Source organism: Nomia melanderi, chromosome 4 (assembly GCF_051020985.1).
Source record: "Nomia melanderi isolate GNS246 chromosome 4, iyNomMela1, whole genome shotgun sequence".
NCBI lineage: Eukaryota > Metazoa > Arthropoda > Insecta > Hymenoptera > Halictidae > Nomia > Nomia melanderi.
In genome coordinates, this window is record NC_135002.1 from 3389012 (window position 1) to 3405503 (window position 16492).

General features: G+C 42.2%; 1 protein-coding gene across 2 annotated transcripts in view; it reads right to left on the reverse strand.

Annotated features, from left to right (window-relative positions):
- The window catches only part of LOC116434958 (pseudouridylate synthase RPUSD2), a 265401-nt gene that overhangs the window by 97702 nt on the left and 151207 nt on the right, over positions 1–16492 (reverse strand). For both annotated transcript variants that reach the window (XM_076366768.1, XM_076366769.1), the window contains one exon: positions 2969–3073. In XM_076366768.1, coding sequence (XP_076222883.1) covers positions 2969–3073 — 105 coding nt within the window. The remainder of the gene's footprint in view (positions 1–2968; positions 3074–16492) is intronic.

Consider the following 16492-nt stretch of genomic DNA (forward strand, 5'->3'; position numbering starts at 1 on the left):
CCAATGACACGCTTGTCTCGCGGACCATTCGCGTCAATCCGCGCGCCGTTCGGCCGAAAAACGATTGATTCATTTATTTACGAAGAATCCGCGCTCGTTGCAACGACCGGGACCGTCAAAGGATTCCATTAACGTCGATTCCCGCGGGTATGCAGAAAAATTAGCGCGTCGACGCCAGGCCGCGTATCGTTTTCCATGTTTGAGCGGCCGCGGTGAAACTGGTTTCCCTCCCGCCGCATAAACTCGCGAAAACGCGCGAATATTGTTTTCGACTAAACGAATCCAATCGGACCGTTTTGATCAAATATTTGCGCGCCGCGGTAATTGATAGCGACGACGCAAACAACATTGAAACGGGAATGCTTGATGTTTCGACGGGAATCGAATTTGCACGGGAATCGGCGGCGCGCGCGGCGGCCATTTTGTCGGGTTATGGCTCCTTCGCGTCGGTACAATCGAATATTCGATTTAACGAGATTTAAACGAGGAAACTCTTGTCGAACCGATCGAAACGTTTGCGGGGAAGCTTCGTTGATGCGATAAGACTGTTTTGGCGTTGAGAAAAACGTAGGAGCTTTGTTTATAATTAAGAAACGGCGCTGTTACGGGAACCGTGGTAATGGCGGATCATTTCGAACGCGAGAGTTTCTTGTCACGGTGAATAAAGAATCATTTATATCCTTTTTTGCTGATGGTTGTTTATCCCGTTTTTTCGATACACAGCGAGTTCGCCATGTTTCAACTCCACGGATCGACTTGAAATTAATTGCTCAAGGTGGCGCTTAAAGTCTTAACTCGAGACGGTTCCGGCGCCATTGTTAATCCGCCATTAATCTACGGGGAGACGCTCGGGAATTCGAAATAAATTCGTCGCCGAGGAACAAATACGATTCTGATGGCACGTTCAATCTTGTTCATTGATGTTTATTGCGAATTTCAATTGTTGTTCTTCGCTCTGACTCTTAATTACGAGGACGATCGCTGCGCAAACAGGCGATATACAGTTTAAGGAACTTCCGTGCTTTTCGACGAGGCTAGTATTTTATTTGCCGAATCGTCCGACTTCGATACTCTTCGAAGAGAGCGTGAGAGGCAGAATTTTTCTCACGAGGACGCGAGGCATCAGCAACAGGCGGCAACAAACAGCCGAGTGCTGCTCTCCGAGCCGAGCGTCCTTTGATCCCGCGAGTACACAGGATAAACTCGTAGCCATAAGTGTTATAATTCCCAAAAACAACTAACGCAAAATAAACTTCTGTCCCCGCACGAACTTCATAACATCCGCGCTAATATAAAAATACGAAACTAAACGTACCTTTCTCTACGCCCGAAAGACAATTCGAAGAAAGTGTAAAGCATCACAAGAAACGAATCTCAGAAACTACCGATGAAAATTCTCGTTTTCCAAATTCCACGTTCCACTCTGACGAAAAGCAGACTTTCAAGCGTCGTTGAACTTTTGTGAAACATGTTCTTTCGCTGTTTAACCTCTTGCGCTGCAAAGACGCTGCGCAAGACTTTGTCAAATCTCTAAATTTCCAGCGCAAGTGGTTAAATTCGACAGGGGGGAGAGTCAGCGAGACGAGCGACGAAAAATGAAGGAAACGCGCGCGGAATCGTTGTTGGAAACGGAGGAAAACGGAGGCGAGGGCTGGCGTCGAATTTCGAAAGGTAAGCGGGCGTTTATTCCGTTAATGACGACTGGCCCGTTCCCCGTTGGATTAATGAGAACGTGGCCCGTGACGGCGCCAGGATGCTCTCCGCCGTCGAATATCGACGAGAACGACCGAGATACGCGACAAGTGGATGAAATACGCGTTCCGTCTCGGACCTGTTCCGCCGATTTCGCCGGCTAAGGAGCTGGCATCGGTTGGCCCCGCGGTTTCAAAATAGAATTTCGAGAGGCCTCATACACGCTCCATTCTTTTTTCTTTCCTTCTTCAACGCTCGGACGCGCACCGTCCGCCTCGGACACGGTTCTTCTTACATAACCCCTTGGCCTATGACTTCTTTCTCAACTCTGGTACTGCTGCTTTGTCGTTAAGAATTTAGTGGAGAAAGAGGAAAACAAATATATATATTACTCAGTTCATTCGAATGCAAAGTAAATATTATTCCTCTGTAATCGAGTGTTATACTTGAAAGAAAATATAGGCATAATGTATGCTTAGAATTTTTCTCCGTTATTAATAATTTATTGGAAAAAGAGAAAAATTCTAAGCATACGTTATTCCTATATTTCCTTTTAAGTATAATAGTTGATTTTGTCATTAATAATTTATTGGAAAAAGAGAAAAATTCTAAGCATATGTTAGGTGCTTTATCTAAATTTCCATTTGAATCTCTAATTTCATTTTGTCTGTCACTGAAGTTTAATTTCGCTCGCGGATTAATTTACGCGAGTTTGTATTTCCTTACACGCAGTGTAGCAGCAATTACGTTCTTATCTGCGCGACAGTTCTTCTAGTAATCGTGTCTAGGATCTCCCGGCACTTTTTGAAACGAGGCTATTTGAATTTGTATAATTTACAGGCATTCTGCTGGGAAGGAAATGTGGGATTCTTCCATTTAGCGTCGTTCTCTAAAAAGAAAGCACGCAGCTCGAGAGAAGAGCAAACGCAGAATGAATTACGTATGTTCCGGTTACCGTTCCTCGGTACTGAGTGAAAATATTCTAAAACGTTTCCTTTTCACGTTCTTCCCGCGCGGTTCACGCCACTTTAACTTCTCGCCTTGCTGCGTCCGACGAGACTCGCGGGGAACGTTTCCGATTCGATCTAACAAACGCGAATACCACTCGTTTATCATAAATTTATATTTTCATAAATTCATCCTGAAAGATCTTCGTGTCTCGATCAATTATTCCGCGAGTTACAATATTGATTCATTTTTTCGAGGAAATTTCCATGTTTGACGGTGGGAGTTTCTAAGGAAGCTGTTCGTTAATTGTTTATCTCGTGGAACTCACCTTCTTCAAGTCCTTGCTGGCGTCGGCTTCCTCGGCTTTCCGCTTCTCCGAGATCTTCGGCGTCGGGACGGCGATCGTCGCCTCTCGCAGTGGTTTCAGATCAACCTGAAACAAGAATGAATGAACGTTAGAAGATATAATTAACCAACACGTTCCGTCTATAACAGTTCGTTTCCAAAGAGAAATCGGAATCTTTCTCGCAAATGAAAATTAACTTTAAATTCAACAGCTCTAGTCTTCTGAAAGTATTACCAGATTAATTCTAATCTTAGATAATATTCATTATTTCATTCTGACTGGTAGTTCTAGTGTTAAAGAATTTACATTGATTCTGTAAATCTACTGTTAAACAATTATAGAAAAAACATGTAACAACGATTGCACTGTAGTTCCTAAAACACAACGCAAAAAGACGCAAAAAGATGCAAAGAGACGCTGTGTCTCGCGAAGAAAACTACGAAAAAGGTCCCCCAAAGTCTCTCAACCGAGTCGATATTTTAATTAAAAAGAAAAAACAAATAACAACGATTCTACAGTAGTTCCCATCTAAAACACAACGCAAAAAGATGAAAATAGACGCAAAAGGACGCAAAAAGATGCAAAAAACCCAAAGAGACACTGTGTTTCACGAAGATAACTACGAAAAAGGTCCCCCAAAGTCCCTCAACCGAGTCGATATTTTAATTAAAAAAAAAAAACAAATAACAACGATTCTACTGTACTTCCCACCTAAAACACAACGAAAAAAGACGCAAAGAGACGCTGCGTTTCACGAAGAAAACTACGAAAAAGGTTCCCCAAAGTCCCTCAACCGAGTCGATATTTCAATTAAAAATTAACAGAGCAGCCCGCGAGCGAGGAGTTCGAGACGAGTCGGAGCTCTAATATTGACAAGACGTCGCATTGTCGTAAACGCGGCCGCGGCCGAAGGGGTTCCGCGCGCATCGATTCACGGTAATCGGTTTAACTCGTCCCTGCTTTACGCGCAGCCCCGCACATGCTAATTTCTCGTTAGCGGCGCTGGTCAAATAGAGAGAGAGTGAGAGAGAGAGAGATGAGAGACGAACGGACGGACGGACGGACGGACGGACAGCGTGTGGAGAGGCACGGGCACCGATTTACCGGACGCTCGGTAATTCGGGCAGCGGCGTAATGGCGTGAATCGGCGAAAGGCCCGGTTAATCGATGTCGCGCGACCCGCGTTAATATAATTAGATCCTTCGATCCCGGCCCGTCCTTGCCTAATCACTTTACGCAACCGCCATTCATGAGCAATCGCTGGCTACAGTAGATCCGTAAGACATCTGATTATTCGGAGCCTCTTTTATTCGATGGAGGAATTTTTGTTTCAATTATTTTCTTTGGTTCCGTTCGATTTCATTGAAATGGGGATAATGGTGTATTGATTGGTTTGTATGTTGAAAGGATTTTAGAAGGGTTTGAGAGGATGTTGGATGATTGTTGTGTGATAATTTGAGGGTTGCAGAATATTCCTAATATTTAATGTTTAACTTAATGATAGAGATATTGCAATCACATATTGTTTAAATATTTAACTATTTATTTCAACGTCACTTGAAAGAATATTCGAAAGCAAAGATTCTCACAGTACATTTTAAGGGTTGCAGAATATCCCAACTCAAGACTCCGATAAATTCTGAATTATTGAAAAATAATTTCAATGCGCTGAAGTTAAACATTTTATTATATATTATGTTATATTATATTATTATTATTACTATATTATTTTTTCTGATATTTAAAGAGCGAAATAGCAAATCCGTTGAGGGCCACGCAGAAGAATCCCGAGCCGGGGGTGCTAAAAAATAGCACTCTGACGCACTAAGGGTGTCAGGGAAGAAAAAGTTAGCACCTCGCCGCAGCGTGGAACGATCGGAACTTCTAAAATTATTTCGCAGCTAATTACATTGCAAACGATTCTCTAATTACATTGACGAGCACGGGTTTAAAGGGGACGGGGCGGTGAACTCTGATCCCGAAAAGTGTAATGGCGGCGAGCCGGGTCGGATCGAGGGGCCCGATCGAGTCCGATTTACGACGCGGACTGGTTTCCTGAAAAGTTCCACGGGCCGCGAATGCCCGGTAATTAGGTGTCGAAGTTTTAATGGCGCGTTAAGGCTTCCTTTGGACAAGAACGGCAAAGATTAATGGATCGAAGATTTAACAGCCAGCTGGCTGGCAGGCCGGCCGAACGGCCGAGGCCAAGATTAAGCGACTGGATATTAACTCGGTTATTAAAACTCAGGAAAACTGCGATCCCGTTGCTTGCCACGGCCCAGTGAAATCTTCATTCGTGAACCTGCTGATTAATTGGTCGACCTGGCCAGTTAGTGGAACGCAAGTACGCGGTTAATCGTGTTTTTTCCGGAAGTTTGTTCGCAGGTTACGTTCTTGGACTTAGGGGAGTTTATGTTGGGGTTGATGATTTTACCGTTGACTGGGGTTAAGTGATTTCGGAATTGTTTGCGATATAGTAATTATATTATCGTGATTATTGGAATTATTGGAAGATGATTATATATTGTACACTTCTAACTAGAATTTGAATGATTTCCAAGTTTCACCAGGTTAGAATTAACGCATTGCGTAGTGGCGACGAGAGTAATCGTTTTTATATAAAGACACTTAGCTATGAAATTTTGCTAATTACTGTAGTGCTTGGAAAAGTATGAAATTTGATTCAAATTGATTATTACATAACAATATGATATCTGAGTTTTTGTATGGATAGTGATATAAGCTGATCTCATTGAAAATTTCGCTAACCTAATGAGGTTAACCCTTTCACTCTCAGTCACCACTTGATTTTATATAGCGAAACTATGACACTGAATATTTAGTATTTTAAATGAAACTTTCCATTACTATGGGAGATATTTAAATAACATTACTTCGTCGCTTAATTTAAGGGTTAACGAAGTTACTCGGAATTCCCCATAGTTCGCAATACAATCCACTATCCGCAATCCCGAAGTTCCGCGCACCAACCAGAAACACGAACGCCTCGCGTTGTACGATTACACGGATCGATGGAAATTAAAAATTCCGTTTGACACGGGTATCCGCAGTCGGCGGGATCGCGGATGACGTCGGTCGCGCCGTCGCATCGTCGCGCCGGTGGTCCGGCCGCGTCGTCGTATCGTTTACGACGAGCGGACCGTTCGTGTTTACACGCAATCAACTCGATTCTCCCGACCGCGCGGCAGATTACAGGATTTTACCGTGTCATTACGGGACCGCGCATCGATGACTCCGTTATACCGCAGCTTTCCCCTGCTCGGATTAACGCGTTAATGACCGGGGACGTCTTCGCGTGCTTTGGAAAGCGACACGGTTCGAATAAAGCGTACGCCCATTGTACGCGTTATTGCATTCCGACGAGATATTCGAATGTATTAACCCTTTGCGGTCGAAGATTCTCTGAAAGGTACAAAACCTTCGGCAGATGAAGTTAAATACACCGATTGCTTAATTAACACGTTGAGCGCCGTGTCAGTCACTGGAGACTGACGCTTCTGAATGACTAGTGCAAAGTACTCCGATTGTCACGAGCACTTTTGAGTATACGCTGAGTTTTTCGAAGGACCACCCAATGTTGGGACTAAATGACTGATTGACTGATAGCTGAGCTGATTCTCGACTGAGTCTGATTGAAGCTGAGTTGATTCTCAACTGATTCTCACCCAATGTTGGGACTAAATGACTGACTGACTGATAGCTGAGCTGATTCTCAACTGAGTCTGACTGAAGCTGAGTTGATTCTCAACTGATTCTCACCCAATGTTGGGACTAAATGACTGACTGACTGATAGCTGAGCTGATTCTCAACTGAGTCTGACTGAAGCTGAGCTGATTTTCAACTGATTCTCACCCAATGTTGGGACTAAATGACTGATCGACTGATAGCTGAGCTGATTCTCAACTGTTATTAAAATACGTGTAAGTTTATTTGTAATGAACGTAAATACGTATAATTATAATTTATTAACACGCCAAATGTATGAACAATGCAGGAGTTTTCAAAGGAAACACATTATGAGTGAAGGAAATAACTGATGATACTGTTACTCTTGCTTTCCCTTCCTTGGATCAACACATTAATGACCTGCGACGTCTTTATACGTCTTTAGAAAGTGATACAATTAAAATCTGCTATATACAGGTAACCCCTTGCGTAACACAGGTACCGTGTTACAGGAAACAAATTAACGCAAGAAAGTACCACGTCCCGAATACTTAAAGAAAACTAGACTATTTTCATTCCGTAATTAAAAGTATTATACACTATAAAAGTATTATAATTTTTGACACAAAAAATCTTCTATCCCCCTTTAAAATTGTTATTAATTATAAAATGCTTTACGAAGATCGACATGCTGCTTATCAAGTCGAAATATTTAATCATTTCCAGGAAATCAATGCAGAATAATATTAACAGTTTGTAACTAGTTTTCAGAATGTTATATAATGGTATCACAAATTCTGTAAATAATCATTTATTATAATTTACTTAATTACGTGATTAATTTAATTGCAAACATAATACTATAGTTACGCGATATATTTATTTATTCATTTAAAATTCTGAATTAATCAGAAAAATTGATTATATCCTTAAAAAATATTTCGCAGTAAATTCACAGAGTGTTATATGAAAGTCAAAGTGAACACATTCCAATCGAAATTAACAATCTACATTTATTCTGGCACGAGTTTCTTAGCGTCGACGATTATGAAAAATCGTCGACCACTTTTAATTCCCTCTTTCACCGCCGCGTGAATTACGGATTGTCGACGTACCCTGACTAAGGAGAAACGGACGGTTCGTGGTCAGACCTCTGCGTAGGAGGAAACGTAACTGGGTCAAGGTCCGTTTTCGCGGATTCGATTAATTCCGCGTCGAATGACGTTAATAGCGATCGTCCCTTACCAGGTGTCTCGTGAAAAATGAATTTTCGTACGTCTCTTCTTTTCGCTGAATGACTATTAACGATCGAGCGATGAACGATAAAATATTGAACGATTAACACTGGAACTACCGATCGTTTAATACGATTGATATGTAACCTCTATAAAAATTGTAATATTATTTTCAGTTTCTTTGGATGTTCATTATAATACTCAAGTGAAACTATTCATTTCCAAAATCATTTCTGAAACCAGTCACTTTGATCGGTACGGTAATTCTAGTATCGAGGAAGGAAACTTTAACTAAGATGAAGCTAAATTATATATCAGTCACTCGAACAACAGAAAAATAGAAAACTATGTGCTGATCCCTTGCTATTGCAGTAATTAAATCATTTGTCGACTGCCAAATATGGAAATTTCATCTCGTCGAAACGTCGACGTTCGTCCGCAAAGGGTTAATACAAAAGTTTAATTACATCACTATGATGTTAAAACAACGTTTGACTTTAGAAATAACGTTCGTTGACTTTTACGGTTGGTCGAGTCCACAGCAATTAGTCATTAGAAACGTTCTCTCAATCTTCCAAGGAACGAAGATTTACAAACGAAACGTTGCAAGAACAAAGGCAACATATAAAAAACTTCATATCCTACTTCTCAAAGTTAACGCGAAGCCATTCCGCTGCCCATTTATCCAACGACCATTGTTTCTATATTTCATTGTTCCCACGGACCTGAGACGATAACGGCGAACGATCAATTGTTAAGAACAACGTATACGCAGAAGCATTTTTCCCGTGAAACGCGGGATGCCCGAAAGAAATCGCGCACGGCGAAAGTTCGATTTTGCGTGATCCGAATTACATAAGGCCAAGGTTTACATAAATCGATCCCACGAATCCATTACGCCTACAGGTTGTGATGCAACCCGTAAATCCCATTACACGAGTGCTCCCCATACGCGAAAACCACTCGAAACGTTTTAACGACGATCGATGCCTTCGATTGGACCTCCCCTAGAATTTGTTGAAAATTATTTCTTCAATTACCGTGCATTTAATACGCTTAATATGTAATCTTGATAAAAATTGTAACAATAAATTATCTTCAGTTTCTTCGAACCTTCGATATAGTATTAGTGAAGCTATTTTCAAGATCATTACGAATATTCAAAATTGTAACAGATCTTCAGTTTCTTCGAACCTTCGATATAGTATTCAAGTGAAGCTATTTTCAAGATCATTTCGAACATTCAATGCTTTTACAGTATCGATAATTGCGAAATTAAAAAACCGATACCAGTGATTCCGACCGGTACGGTAGTTCTAGCGTTGATTCATTGCGATCTCCCAAGCGCCGATCTCCACCTTTGAAAATTTCGAGTCGAGCATTAATCGCGCGATCGTTAACGCAGATATTTATTCGAGCCATCGGTCGCGCATATTCCCTCTCAATTATCGCCTGATTACGTGTAACAATTCAATAACACTTCAATCAACGCTAATCGTCGAATCGATGAATATTTCCGATCGGCGCGTCGATTTATTCCGCCGCCGGTTAATCCGTTCGCGCGCGGCTGCGATTATAACCAATTTATCGGCGCGGCCGCCGCGCAGCGTTGTAATCGCGAGCAATTATCGTATCGCGGCGGGCTGCAGATGCGATTCACCGATTCGGTGCGCGAAGCGATCCTCGACGATCGCGCGACGGGGAAGAAAACGTACGGCAACATGTGCGCGCGTCGCGAAGGAAACAACACGGGGGGAAAAAACGGGGAAAAACGAGCGGAGTAATAAAAGCGAACGTGATTAACCTGCTTACAGCTCCTATAATTCACCGGGTCGCTCTTGCCGCGTTCGCGTTTCGCGTAACACGCGGATTCCTTTTTAGAAAATCGGCCGCGCCGATCAAAGACCCCCCGGCGTGCCACCAATTAAACAGCTGCGCGAGATTTATCTTTCTTAACGAGTCTGTTAACCCCTTTAACTTATGACGTCGAGCCGAACCGGTGGAGGGCACTTCCAATTTACGCTCCCAGGGACGAGCGTTCGCGAGATTATTCTTTTGTTCGAGGTATTTACTGTTTTCTCAAGTTATTTCTGGAGTGTGGATATCGGAGGTTTGTAAATGCTGATAATTTGTGATTTTTTTGGGTGAATTCGAGAAGGTGAATAGTACTGTTTGTGGAGTTACTTCGGGGTTGTGAAGATTGAAGGTTTACTATGAATCTTATGTTTATTTGTGAATTTTCTGTGTAGTATTGTTTAACGCTAGAACTACCGAGCATTTAATACGATGGATATGGAATTCCTATAAAAATTGTAACAATAGATTATTTTCAGTTTCTTCGAACATTCATTATAGTACTGAAATGAAACTACTTTCCAAATCATTTCGGATATTCGATGCTTCGAAGATATCAATAATTGCTAAACAAAAAAATCGCAACCAGTCATTCTGACTGGGACGATAGTTCTAGTGAAGCGATATTTTAGAGATGTGAGTGTCAAAATTTTAGTGAATCTTCTGTTGAATATGTGAATTTTTGTAACGATAGATTTTATTTATTGATATTTGATAATATTGTAATAGCGATGAAATAACTATCATCGATTTAATTAAAAATAAATTGGGATAAGACCGATTCTTCTCGACATTCTTCCCGAGACATCGAATACAATTTCCATCGCGGATTAAGCGAGAAAGGGATACTTAACGCGGGGAAGTCTGAATTACCGAGCCGACTCGACAGGACGATCAATATCGAGAATTCGGATCGTCCAAGTGAACGTCTACGATATTTTCGTCTACATTCCAGTAAGCGATACCTTTACCCCCGTATGTTCGAGGTTAATAATACTCCACTAAAATTATTACGCGTTCCCTGATTATTCAACTTCGTCACGCACAATTCCATTTTACTTCGTTCACATTTCCATCGTGCCACAATTGTTCTACCAATACGGAAGCCAACAAAGCGACATATGAATTTCCACGTAGCAATTCAACTCAGAAGTTTCCAATATCTCAATATTTCACATGAAATTCCAGCATCTATCTTGCTTTCGAGTCAATAAAATGTCTGTAATTAAAGAACAATCTATTTTGAATGATACCACGCCTTTCATATATATTTTCTATAATATCCCAGTACATACAGAAAAGTATTAGTAGATTTCCAAGATAATACTAACAATTACAACGATAAAAAAATGAAATAATAATTAACAAAGAATATTCCATAATATTCCAGTACTTTCGGAAAAGTAACTTTCTAAGAGAATGGTAGCAGCAACGAACTATCTCTACCATTGTTATCATAAATCACCGCTTAAATCGATGAAAAGAGAAGTGTATCTAACGCGCAGAATGAATAAATCGTTAAAAAATTGAAACATAGGAAGTACTCTCTCCTATCTGACTGGAATCAATTAATTCTACACCGTAATTGTTCGAATCCGGGAGCGTCGAGTAGGATTTGGTCACCGGTGACCCAGTGGCGCTCGGGTTCCCGTCCGTCTCGGTCTATTTATACACCGGCTACTACCTTAACAATATATAATGCACAGATTATCGGGACCAGTTTATTATTGTTTACGGTGCCGTTATTAATATTCATTCGGCGACCGTTATAATTAACCCTCGGCGAAGGTACTTGTTACACAACCGGCGGACCGCGGCGAATTTGACCCCGATGGAAAGAGAACTGGGTGAAACACGCGGCGCGCGCGCGCGCCGCGCGCTTCGTTCGGACCCGGCGCATACAGAGACAACGAAAATCGAGCAGTGGTTACGACGATCATCGCGAATAAACTCACCGATTAACGACGAGCCCGGTTATCGACGGGAGCCGGCGTTACTGGGACGCTACAATTTTTCGATGGGATTCAACCGTTTGGATGCTAAACAACTTTTGTGGATATTTAGCAAAAATGAAGTGATTGGGTTCCTACAGTCAGCAGTCAACCGACCCAAAACAACAAACAAAGAAACAAAGAACACCTATCACTAATAGCAATCGACCCAAAACAAGAAACAAAGAAACAAAGAACACCCATCACTAATAGCAACTGACCAAAACAACAAAGATACAAAGTACACCCATTACCAACAGCAACCGAACCAAAACAACAAAGGTACAAAGAACACCTATCATCCATAACAAGAAAGAAAGAAACATCAGAAGAGTCCCTACAACCAACAGTCAGCTGATCCAAAACAATAAAGACTCCATGAACACCTATCATCCACAGCAACCGACGCAAAACAACAAACAAAGCAACAAAGAACACCCATCACCTACAACAAGAAAGAAAGAAACATCAGAAGCGTCCTTACAACCAACAGTCAGCAGATCCAAAACAACAAAGAGCCCACGAACCCCCATCACCCACAGCGACCAACCCACAGCAACAAAGAAAGCCCAAGAGGCTCCCCTGCAACCAACAGCAACCGGCGCAAAACAACAAAGAAACAAAAAAAACACCCATCACCCCCAACAAAAAAGAAACATAAGCAGAGTCCCTAAAACCACCAGCAACCGACGCAGAACAACAAAGACCCCACGACCCCCCATCACCCCCAGCAACAAAGGAAGCCCAAGAAGCTCCCCTGCAAGCAACATCAACAGAAGCAAAGCAGCAGAGAAAGAGCCACGTATCGCCAGCAGCAATCCGGAGCAAGCAAGACAGAGAAAGTGGCGGCGGTATCCAAGCAACAGATATCATTAGGCGGTAACGCAAGCCAGCAGGGAGAGACGCAGACTGGCGTCGACGGCGTCGACGGCGTCGGGCAGGTGCACGCGAATAAAGGATTCGCGTTCCTTCGAACGTCGGGGGCGCGACCGGCGTTCCTCTCCCCCTGCGCCCTTTGTCGGAGCGCCGGTTATGGTGTGCAGGATAACGCAGCCTGGGACCTAACCCGGTGCCGAGGGGCACCGCAATGCAGGCAAGGGCGTTGTCAGGGGCGACCCTAGCGACCGTAAGACCTGATTCGCGCCGAACTAAACCGGCCCTGGGCTCGGTAGAGCGAGGCCGGCGGCGCTTTCCCTCCCCCTCTCTCTCTTTCTCTCGCTCTAGCCGCGATTCGGCCGCGAAATAATAGCCGACACCGGCCGCACCGGCATATTGATCCTCGATTTCGACGACGATTCGAGTCGAGTCGAGTCGAGTCGAACCGCCGCTCGCTCGCTCTCGCTCACCTGGACGAGCGAGCCATCCCCGGTGATATTCGTGTTTCCATGTAGGAGCGACGCGGCACCGTGCTATCCGATTCGCTGCCGGGGTATTACCCAGTATCCTGTGTACACCGATTCCAATACGGTGCGCTTGGATTTGGCGGAATATTGTTGGCGGTTAATGGATGTTTTTTGGCGATTGTTCTCTTGACGTTCGGCTTTGCTTGTGATTGATTTTTTAGGGTGATCGATGAAGGGTGTTGGTTGAGGTGAATTGGGAAATTTGGATGTTTCGGATGGTTGTGCGAATAATTAGTATTTTTTAACCAGTTTACTGTGGAATTTAGTTGGGAAAACCTATCGTTCTACGCGCAATATAATAAAAAAAATGGAGCGTGTACTCATTGAAGGACGAATGCACGTAGAGTATATTTTAATGGCAATGCAAAGCGAAACAAAGGATTACATGTTTATGTGAAAAAATAAAGAATTATTCGCTGAAAGAATTGGTATCGTGTCGAGCTTTACGATGCCGTGTATACTCGTCAAACACAGTTAACTGGTTAAGGAATGTTGTATTAAAAGTATTTGTCTCTTTTGTAGAAATAAAGATTGATAGCAGAAGAGATATTAGATATAAAGGAGCGTCTTCTTGCTTTCCCTATTCCGTTATTTGATTTTCGATTGAAAATATCCAGCGTGGATATTGCACTCCAGATGTTCTTTCTCTTGAAATATAAATGGCCGGCGATCTCGGATTTTCTGTAATGCCATACGCGCTGAATATACAAGGATCAGTTGGTCTAGGTTTAACCCTTGAAATTTCATATTTGGAAGACGGTTGTTTTGTCATCTATCAGCAACTGCAACTAATTTTTATAGTATTCCTAGCGAAAATTAAAAATGCTATAACATTCTTCGATCTTTTATTTTCCTTAGTACAAAATTTGGATATGTGGGAAATCGAATAATTTTAGGGTAGTTTCTTCAAGATTCATTAAAATATTTAATATTATAACTGGTGCGATATTGAAGCCTACAGAGTTCAAAGGGCTAAATCGCAAATGATTTAATTACTCGAACAGCAAGAGATCAGCGCTTAGTTTCCTTTTTTCTTATTAATTAAGCAACTGATATATAATTTAGCTTCATCCATTAAAGGTTTCGTATATTTCAAAGAATCTTCGTCTACGAAAGGGTTAAAAGGGTCAGAAAACTTCGCCGACATTCGGCGAAGGAAGTCCACCGAAACCCAGCGCATCCGGTGAACTTGTTTGCCCTGGAAAGGAATCCGGAAACTGCAACGAAGAACAAGGAGAAACATCCACTCGTAATGAAAAAAAAGTGGGGGAAACGGGATCTACGGGTACACGGCCCGGGCAAAAGGTGCTCCTCGAAAAAGTCCAACTTGTCTGGAACAACGAGGACTTGATAACGAACAGCACTCGTTAATTTCAGCGTTCGCAGGAAGCAACTTTCGCCGAACAAAGAAATCGAAAATGCTTGTTGTTCTGCGTTGCAGGGAAACGCTCGGGGAACTTGCGATTCGAAGTTGGAAAATTGTAGATAAAAAATAAATAACCTCCCGAGTTTAACCATTGTCACACTGACGTTGCACTAATGCAGAACAATCGAAAATTATTCTGCAATCACCGAGTCGCTTTTTTAACCCTTTGCACTCGGAAGTACTTCGCTAGATATATTTAACACTTTCTAACTAGATGAAGACGATGTTATTTTAAATGAACTCGAAGAGATCACAAGTGAATTGAGGAACAAAGCTTTTTTATCCCAATATTTCACACACCGATGCATCATACATAGTTCAATATTAAATATCAAATTTTATAGTTTCGCGTCAAATCAAGTGACTCGTTACCTCCCGAGTGCGAAGGGTAAATTCGCAACGAAACAATTTCATCCACTCGTCAAATAAAACCGTACGCCGGGAACACCGGCAGGAAGCGTAAAAAGAGACGTAAACAAGAGCGCGCTGGAAAAAACGGAGGAAGAAGGGTAACGGGCCGCGTAACGAGCACGGCGACGCGAAGTTTTCGACGCGTGTCCCTTTCCGCGGAGCGGTCCGCGCCGTTACGCTCGGAAATCGGCTGGAAAATGAGCAGTAAAAATATCCCGTTCGACCGTGTTCGAATAAGCGCGGATACGCCCCTGTTGCCGCGGATATCCTCTTCCGTTCTCCGTTCCCTCCCCTGCTCGCCCGTAACTTTCCCTTTTCCCCATCGAACAGGTTCCCGCGGAGGACTCCGCGTTCGGTCCCGTCGCTCGGAATGGTAATGGCTCTTGATTCATCTCGCGCTCCGCGAAGATCGAACTGGAAATGTTGGGAACAACGTAATTGGAGAATCGGAAGAATCGGACTCGCGCCCGGCTGCCCGGTTTCCCGACACTTTCGCGCCGCTGTCCGATCGTCGAGTTTGCTTGTAATTGACTTACGTCGGCGACGGTCCACGGTGATTCGGTAATGTCGGACCGACGGGTACGAGTGGAGTTTCGTTCGATTTAGTCCGTTGAGAACGAACGGTGATTCTTGAACGCTGTAGATCGACTCTGTTTTATTAGTATTTATTAGGAGTTTTATTATTAGGAGTATAATAAGTTCCGTGTAAATTGGGATTGAATATTGATGTACTCTTTGTGAATTTCTTCGATGTCGCTGCTTCCGAGTTGATAGAAGGAATGGTATTATGATTATTCTAATCTTCTTCGAACCCTGTTTCAAATCGCATATACTCTATCATTCTAAATTCTAACCAAACAGCCTATATATATATTATTCCAAATATATATTCTAAATCAATACAAGATTTCCAAATATATATTATATATACTATATATATTATTCCAAACAGCCTATAATTACTTAACACGTTGATCGCCGCACGATTTCATACAGCAAAATACATAAAATGGAAAAAATATAATATCAAATCATTTCGTTGAATTGTATTATTATAATTATACGTTCATCTAGCTGAATGTCACAGTATTATGTAGCATTATTTATAACATAGAAATGTTTCATATAATCGTCGTTTCACCGGTTTTTTCACCGGCGACCTCCATGGCATTCAACGTGTTAATACAGAATGTTCATTTTCTAACTACTTTTCTCCACTCCCTTTCCAACGAACGCAATTCAACGGTGCACCAGGAACAATCAACACGAAGGAATAATGAAGAAATAATGAAAAGTGTAAGAAAACATGCAACGTGCGTATCATAAGGATATGCGAGTTTTTGAATGCGTTGTTCTTGAACGAACGACGAAAAAGAAAGAAAGGAGCAAGGGCAGTTGGCGATGAGCATTTACATCAAGAAGAACTTCGTCGACGAAATAAATTATTATTGACCAAATAAGTCCTTATAAAAGTAACAGAGAATAATAACGTAGAGGG